Raw genomic sequence first — 9,780 nt, 5'->3', positions numbered from 1 at the left:
TGACCATCAATTTGACAGCTAGTGCCCCTTTAACAGGAGTGTCTTGTTAATGCAAGAGTTTAACTTAGCTCAACAAGGTAACGGGAATTATTTACTGAAATCGACCGAACACAACTTTGTTTTATATATATTTATCACTACAATCGTTTGCTCTGACAATTTCTGATTTCTTCCTATTCCATATTAAGACCTAATGACTGAACGTTGATTAAAATTTCAGGTGGTGCGTGTATAGCAGTAGATGCAACTTCCAAGCAAGGGAAAAGCTCATATATTCCACAATTTAATAAACGCAGGAGTTCGGGAATAGCCGACAACCTTGCCTCTGAAGTTGCAGTAGACTCCTTCCACCATTTCGAACACGGTCTTACTTTTGGTGGATTTCATGCTATTCATTCCAATTTTTGGCTTGTTTTCTACATTTCAAATAGTTTAAGAGATTCGAATTCTGGGAAACTGTCCAGCTCTAACTTATGGACCTTTGTTTGTTAGGTTTAATTCCATTTCAGCAATGGTGCTGTCTGTTTTCATTAGATTGTATTATTGCCCTGGTCACATTTCATATGTACTGTGGGTGTATTCAGCGTGTATAACACAGAAATACTAATGCATAATAACTTTATTATTGTTAAAAAGTGTTTTAATTGTTGTAAACAAAATTTTAATATGTAAACAAGTTAAACAAATGAGTACATGTGTTTTAAAATAATTTTCATCAAGTAAAACCGAGACCGAACGTTCAGAAAGCCAATATATATATAATGACTGAACGTTGATTAAAATTTCATTCTGATTTAAATTCTTTAAAAATCCAAAACCAACAAAAGATAAAGATTTAGAAGAAACTATTAAAACATTAAAAACAAATTCACTTACAAGCAATAAAAATGTCAAGGACAATCTAACCCGAGAGGAGAAAACAGCTTTACAAAATTTAAAATCAGATAAATCAATAATAATAAAAGAAGCGGATAAAGGTAATGCAGTTGTAATCATGGACCGTGAGTATTACAGAGATAATATTTTAAATATGTTACAAGATGAAATGTCTTATGAGGTGACAGATAAAAAATTGGACAGACAAACAAGTACAATGATTAAAAAATTACTAAAGAAACATAAAACGGAATTGTTTGAAGAAGAGATAGATTACATTTCAAATTCTAAATTTTCAGAAAGCTATTTCTATGGTTTACCAAAAATTCACAAAAGTAAGGAAATTTCAAATGCGATATCAGAACAAAACAGTGAATACATCGAACTTTTAACACCAAATGATTTAAAATTTCGACCTATTGTGGGCGGACCCAGCAGCGTTACACAGAATTTAAGCCATTTTATAGACATTGTGCTTAAACCTTTATGTCGTGAAGTTCCAAGTTTTATACGAGACGATTTGGACTTTTTAAATCATCTACCAAAAACTGTCAACCCGAATTCAGAACTTATTACTTTTGATATTGTCAGCCTATACACAAATATCCCTCATGACTTAGGAATTACAGCCGTAAAATATTGGTAAGAAAATACGGAAAACGTCATTGAAAACAGATTAACAAAAGAATTTATCCTTGCATCTTTGAAACTTATACTAGAAAGAAATATTTTTTACTTTAACGGAACATACTATCATCAGAAAAAAGGAACAGCTATGGGTACTAAAATGGCGCCTTCATATGCCACTTTGGTACTTGGATATTTGGAACAATTATTATACGAAAAAATGAGTGACAAGTACGGAAATGAATTTGCCATTTACATACGTCAAAACTGGAAACGATTTCTTGACGATTGTTTTATAATTTGGAATTCGGATATATCTGTTTCAGATTTTCATTCTGATTTAAATTCTTTAAATCCATATATTCGTTTTACTATTAACAGAAATGTCAGGGAAATGCCGTTTTTGGATATTTTGGTTATTATAACGGAGGAAAATAAGATTGTTACACATATCTTCTCTAAAGACACTGATACACAAATGTATTTGAATTTTTACTCAAACCATCCAAAACATGTAAAATTAAATATACCTTTTAATCTAGCGTCAAGAATAATCACTATTACAAGTACAGACATATTACGCAACAAACGACTGGAAGAATTAAAAGTGTATTTAAGGTAGCAATACACAGTTAGAAGTTTAGTTTCGCATTATGGCCCCTGTGAATTTTTTAAATGTGAAAGTTTTTGTACAATAAAATTGATTTTTAGATAACTGAAGAATAATATAGCCTTCTTAGTGGGTTTATATGAACATTTAGATTGATTTTAACATGTTTTATAGGCCATTTCTATGATTGACAGTCCGTATTTTCCTATCCGTACCGTTCATAGGTCCATAAATTTTTGTAGTGTTTATCAACAAAGATTTTGCGCTCGATCTTTTCAATTCAATTTTATGGAAAAACGAGCAGGAAAGCATATGATTTTTTTGGGACCACTTGATAGATATAAACCTATGGATTCAGGAAAGGTATCACTGTAATTCATTGAAATTTTCCTTTAGATCAAATTTTGGAGACTTTTGTGACATGTTCACCCCCCTTTTTATGCCCCACCTACGATAGTAGAGGGGCATTATGTTTTCTGGTCTGTGCGTCCGTTCGTTCGTTCGTTCGTCCGTTCGTTCGTCCGTCTGTCCCGCTTCAGGTTAAAGTTTTTGGTCGAGGTAGTTTTTGATGAAGTTGAAGTCCAATCGACTTCAAACTTGGTACACATGTTCCCTATGATATGATCTTTCTAATTTTAATGCCAAATTAGAGATTTTACCCCAATTTTACGGTCCACTGAACATAGAAAATGATAGTGCGAGTGGGGCATTCGTGTACTGAGGACACATTCTTGTTTGCTATATTTTGTATCTAAGAAATGCAGATTGTTGCCATGGTTACACCCAAAAGGGATTATATTTCACCCCTATGACCATTAGAAATCAAATCTATGGAAGATTTTCTTTCTACAAGTATATACATGCATAACACACATATAAAGCCTTCTTTGTCAGACAGGAGGGGAAAGAGGGTGTTTAAAAATTATGAGTGTCAATTTTAAGTTTTTTTCCTAACTGTGTATTGCTACCTTATGGCATTTGACAAAGCAAATAATTGCTTTTTTTATAGACAAACATACCACAAAACTATTGATATTTATGTTATAGATACAATTCTAAGGGAGAAACAACCTTTAGTATGACAATATATGTTAGTTTTGTTGTTTATTGTCCTTAGCAACCAATATAGACATTTTGACACAAAGACTTGGTTCCGTTATAAATTGATACTTTATTGGCTACCCCTTGGAAAAGAAGATTGCGCGTTATGTAGAAACCTTAGAAGGGAACGTTTTATATTTTTTCATGCGACTAAATCAAATTTATTATTTTAGCAAGTATTAAGTCACAATTTAGCATGAATTAGCCTAAATTTTTTCCCACTGTTATAAATAAATTCAGTATTTACTAAATTTTAACCAAGGCTTTGGTATGGTAATACACTACAAAATTGACATTCTAGAGCTTTAAAATAGCTTTAACTTGTAAAAGTTGTCTACTGTAAAGGTTAATTTAAGTTTTTAAACAAGAAAAGACAGGATTAGAAGGCATAGTTTTAGAAAATTGACTAAAAAAGGAGAAAATGCACTTTGACATGGCATGTTTCATAAAATCACTTTTTTGTTGCATTACAGTGTCAACTGCTAACCTTCATAAAATATTTATTTCTGAACCGATTTTCAAAACTAGCAGGCGAAAATGCTCGTTTTAACTAGTAGAAAACAGAAATCCATTTAAAGTGGAATTGGGAAAAAAAATTATTAATCCTAAAGGTAGCAATACACAGTTAGAAGTTTAGTTTCGCATTATGGCCCCTGTGAATTTTTTAAATGTGAAAGTTTTTGTACAATAAAATTGATTTTTAGATAACTAAAGAATAATATAGCCTTCTTAGTGGGTTTATATGAACATTTAGATTGATTTTAACATGTTTTATAGGCCATTTCTATGATTGACAGTCCGTATTTTCCTATCCGTACCGTTCATAGGTCCATAAATTATTGTAGTGTTTATCAACAAAGATTTTGCGCTCGATCTTTTCAATTCAATTTTATGGAAAAACGAGCAGGAAAGCATATGATTTTTTGGGACCACTTGATAGATATAAACCTATGGATTCAGGAAAGGTATCACTGTAATTCATTGAAATTTTCCTTTAGATCAAATTTTGGAGACTTTTGTGACATGTTCACCCCCCTTTTTTGCTATATTTTGTATCTAAGAAATGCAGATTGTTGCCATGGTTACACCCAAAAGGGATTATATTTCACCCTTATGACCATTAGAAATCAAATCTATGGAAGATTTTCTTTCTACAAGTATATACATGCATAACACATATATAAAGCCTTCTTTGTCAGACAGGAGGGGAAAGAGGGTGTTTAAAAATTATGAGTGTCAATTTTAAGTTTTTTTCCTAACTGTGTATTGCTACCTAAAGAAGCAACACTACCCGGAACAAGTAATAAATTACGGAATTCAAAAGGCACTAACAAAAGGACCAATTATTACAGAATCACGGCGATCCGAAACTACTGAGGAATCTTCGAACAATTTAAACAAAATTATTCCGTTTGTCACAACTTATAATCCGCGAGATTATGACATATTTAGTTTCATGCGACAAATTGAAACAAATTTACACAAAAGTGAAAGAATGGACAAAGTCTTACAGAAAAAGAAGATTATCAACAGCAAAAGACAGTCGAAAAGTCTGAAACGATATTTAACATCTTCAAAATTTGACTTTAATGAAACTGTGCCAATTGTAACAAAATGTACCGATAAACGTTGTATGACTTGTCCAAATTTAATAAAAGGAAGTTCAATTTATTTCAAAAATGGAAAACATTTTACTGTTAAGCAAAATATGTCTTGTAAAAGTTCAAACGTCATCTATTCTATCATATGTTCTAATTGTGAGGAATTCTATGTTGGAGAGACAAAAAATGAACTGCGGACTAGAATGACTTTACATAGACAGCAAACCAACCATGAAGATTTAACACTCATCAGGGCAAACGACCATTTCCATCGTTGTTCTAATGGACGATTTAAAATATTTCCATTGTATATGGTCAATCGTCAAAATGATTTTCTCCGGAGGAAGAAAGAAGAATTATTCATAAACATTCTCAACCCGGGATTAAATGATAAATGATATTCTAATTTTAACGTAACATTTTAAAGTTTTAAAATGACATTAGTAGTCTCCCTTGTATTTGTTAACGTCATACTATTGTTAACGTCAATCAATTGTTTTATTTATATACAAGTCACATTACCTGAAGATCTGCGGAAGCAGTGAAAGTTCTAGTAAAAAAGTGATGCATTGAAACCGTTATTATCTTTTAATAATTTTCTTATGTGTTACCAGCATACGGACTTTACTTAACTTTTTCTTATCTACTTACGTATGTATTGGCATGATAATACTCGGGATTCGAACAATTGAGGATCATTATTAATATGGAGACTACAGCATTTAAAGAATTATCAAGTAAGTTGATATTAATTCATGAAGATTTAAGAGAGCTGATAAATATTTCAAAGACTCAAAAAATTGATGAATCTAAAATCATTGAAACTCTTAAACGAGAACTGAAAATATCTTTCAATATTGTGGATGAGCAGCAAGCAGTCAACTCACAAGAACTTTTGATAAATTCTTCACAAGATATTTACAATGTAAGAAAATCCATTATCTCATTATGGAAACGAAAATTAAATGAGAGAAAACAAAATTTCTGGAACTTTCTTAAAAGTCAAAATACTGTAATTATTTACGAAACATGGTTGGGAAAAGAAATGCCAGTAATTCCAAGAAAGTTAAGACCAAAAACCATTCCCGGAGAACACACTGATGACATTAATATTCGCCGCGAGAATGCTATTCGTAATTTTGAGGTTGAAATCAAACTTTTGAAAAATAAAGCTAACAGATATGAACATAACTACAAAAAAATAGATGAAGAAATGTACGAAACTTTTGTTGCAAAATTTAACGCCGAAATCACAGAAAGTATTAACAATTTATGGAGATCTGATTGTGAAAAAGAAGAAACTAAATCTGTACAAATCTGGGAACGGAAACAGCTATGGCTTGAAGAATACGAAGAACATTTCGGTGATTTATTCGTTACTGAAGAAACCACACAGTTTGATAACGCATATAGAAAGAAAACCTTTCCACGGAAAGAAAGGAAAGTACAAGGAAATAATCCCGGAACTTCACACAATACCAACAATGACCTAAGTAACCAAGCAGTAGTATCACATAGTCCGCACACAAATATCCAGCCCCGTAATAAACCAAAGTATCATCAAAATCAAAAGCATTATTCTAAACAAACAACAAATACGAATCAGAATAACTATAATTTAAGATTACAAAGAAATCCTGCACCAGATAGAAGACAACAAAATTTTGTAAATGATAATGGTACTACATACATAGGGAAAAACGTACAGAATCATTTTTTAGGACAACGCAGGATGAACGACAAAGGGGGAGGGACACCAGATCGCAGTATACGGAACCAAATTCAATCATCAGTCAACACGAGTTACGAGGAGACATTCTTGAAAGAAATAGCCTAACAAACACGGAAAAAATTCACCCTAGAATCATAAACTTGTCGCATAGAAAATTACAAATAAGGGAAATAAATCTTTTAAAAAGAGGATTAAAATTAACACCAACACCTAATGAGGATAAAACACAACTTGGAGCCGACATTGATGAATTTGGCAGAAGATTAAGGATAAATTATATTTTTTGTGAGGATAATGAAGAAAACGAAGAAGAAGAAAATAAACCACTGGTAAGTAATAAATCAGACTGGATTCCAAAACCAACAAAAGATAAAGATTTAGAAGAAACTATTAAAACATTAAAAACAAATTCACTTACAAGCAATAAAAATGTCAAGGACAATCTAACCCGAGAGGAGAAAACAGCTTTACAAAATTTAAAATCAGATAAATCAATAATAATAAAAGAAGCGGATAAAGGTAATGCAGTTGTAATCATGGACCGTGAGTATTACAGAGATAATATTTTAAATATGTTACAAGATGAAATGTCTTATGAGGTGACAGATAAAAAATTGGACAGACAAACAAGTACAATGATTAAAAAATTACTAAAGAAACATAAAACGGAATTGTTTGAAGAAGAGATAGATTACATTTCAAATTCTAAATTTTCAGAAAGCTATTTCTATGGTTTACCAAAAATTCACAAAAGTAAGGAAATTTCAAATGCGATATCAGAACAAAACAGTGAATACATCGAACTTTTAACACCAAATGATTTAAAATTTCGACCTATTGTGGGCGGACCCAGCAGCGTTACACAGAATTTAAGCCATTTTATAGACATTGTGCTTAAACCTTTATGTCGTGAAGTTCCAAGTTTTATACGAGACGATTTGGACTTTTTAAATCATCTACCAAAAACTGTCAACCCGAATTCAGAACTTATTACTTTTGATATTGTCAGCCTATACACAAATATCCCTCATGACTTAGGAATTACAGCCGTAAAATATTGGTTAGAAAATACGGAAAACGTCATTGAAAACAGATTAACAAAAGAATTTATCCTTGCATCTTTGAAACTTATACTAGAAAGAAATATTTTTTACTTTAACGGAACATACTATCATCAGAAAAAAGGAACAGCTATGGGTACTAAAATGGCGCCTTCATATGCCACTTTGGTACTTGGATATTTGGAACAATTATTATACGAAAAAATGAGTGACAAGTACGGAAATGAATTTGCCATTTACATACGTCAAAACTGGAAACGATTTCTTGACGATTGTTTTATAATTTGGAATTCGGATATATCTGTTTCAGATTTTCATTCTGATTTAAATTCTTTAAATCCATATATTCGTTTTACTATTAACAGAAATGTCAGGGAAATGCCGTTTTTGGATATTTTGGTTATTATAACGGAGGAAAATAAGATTGTTACAGATATCTTCTCTAAAGACACTGATACACATATGTATTTAAATTTTTACTCAAACCATCCAAAACATGTAAAATTAAATATACCTTTTAATCTAGCGTCAAGAATAATCACTATTACAAGTACAGACATATTACGCAACAAAAGACTGGAAGAATTAAAAGTGTATTTAAAGAAGCAACACTACCCGGAACAAGTAATAAATTACGGAATTCAAAAGGCACTAACAAAAGGACCAATTATTACAGAATCACGGCGATCCGAAACTACTGAGGAATCATCGAACAATTTAAACAAAATTATTCCGTTTGTCACAACTTATAATCCGCGAGATTATGACATATTTAGTTTTTATGCGACAAATTGAAACAAATTTACACAAAAGTGAAAGAATGGACAAAGTCTTACAGAAAAAGAAGATTATCAACAGCAAAAGACAGTCGAAAAGTCTGAAACGATATTTAACATCTTCAAAATTTGACTTTGATGAAACTGTGCCAATTGTAACAAAATGTACCGATAAACGTTGTATGACTTGTCCAAATTTAATAGAAGGAAGTTCAATTTATTTCAAAAATGGAAAACATTTTACTGTTAAGCAAAATATGTCTTGTAAAAGTTCAAACGTCATCTATTCTATCATATGTTCTAATTGTGAGGAATTCTATGTTGGAGAGACAAAAAATGAACTGCGGACTAGAATGACTTTACATAGACAGCAAACCAACCATGAAGATTTAACACTCATCAGGGCAAACGACCATTTCCATCGTTGTTCTAATGGACGATTTAAAATATTTCCATTGTATATGGTCAATCGTCAAAATGATTTTCTCCGGAGGAAGAAAGAAGACTTATTCATAAACATTCTCAACCCGGGATTAAATGATAAATGATATTCTAATTTTAACGTAACATTTTAAAGTTTTAAAATGACATTAGTAGTCTCCCTTGTATTTGTTAACGTCATACTATTGTTAACGTCAATCAATTGTTTTATTTATATACAAGTCACATTACCTGAAGATCTGCGGAAGCAGTGAAAGTACTAGTAAAAAAGTGATGCATTGAAACCGTTATTATCTTTTAATAATTTTCTTATATATATATATCTGTTGTAGAGTTGTCACTGACTCAGACGTACTCATTAATATAATTATTTTCTGTGACTGTATATTACATTAATTTGTAGGATCCTTTACTATAGATATTTAGCTGATCTGTAACAATAACATCTTCATGCCTTATATATCATGTACTGTAGTACGCCGCTAGATTAAAACTGACGTGGAAAGGTAACACATGCCCACCGAAAGCTCTTTTTTTGAGAGCCCAGGTGGTCGTGTGGTCTAGCGGGACGGCTGCAGTGCAGGCGATTTGGTGTCACGATATCCCAGTAGCATGGGTTCGAATCCCGGCGAGGGAAGAACCAAAAATTTGCGAAAGCAAATTTACAGATCTAACATTGTTGGGTTGATGTTTAGACGAGTTGTATATACATTATGTACACAGCCATGTATCACCATCATTGATGGCGATCCGATGGATACATCTGTTGTAGAGTTGTCACTGACTCAGACGTACTTATGAATATAATTATTTTCTGTGACTGTATATTACATTAATTTGTAGGATCCTTTACTATAGATATTTAGCTGATCTGTAACAATAACATCTTCATGCCTTATATATCATGTACTGTAGTACGCCGCTAGATTAAAACTGACGTGGAAAGGTAACACAT

At 31.8% G+C, this 9,780-nt stretch overlaps 1 protein-coding gene across 1 annotated transcript; it reads left to right on the top strand.

Annotated features, from left to right (window-relative positions):
- The first annotated feature begins 810 nt into the window (after positions 1 to 810).
- Positions 811 to 9,109, top strand: LOC139511626 (uncharacterized). The gene is made up of 2 exons (XM_071298549.1): positions 811 to 2,121; positions 4,494 to 9,109. Exon 2 carries the CDS (start codon positions 5,522 to 5,524, stop codon positions 6,650 to 6,652), a length of 1,131 nt encoding a protein of 376 aa, XP_071154650.1. The 5' UTR covers positions 811 to 2,121; positions 4,494 to 5,521; the 3' UTR covers positions 6,653 to 9,109.
- Positions 9,110 to 9,780: the final 671 nt, after the last annotated feature.

Source organism: Mytilus edulis, chromosome 2 (genome assembly GCF_963676685.1).
Source record: "Mytilus edulis chromosome 2, xbMytEdul2.2, whole genome shotgun sequence".
Lineage (NCBI taxonomy): Eukaryota > Metazoa > Mollusca > Bivalvia > Mytilida > Mytilidae > Mytilus > Mytilus edulis.
Note: the sequence above shows the minus strand (reverse complement) of the source record. Positions and strands in the feature narration are given on the sequence as shown.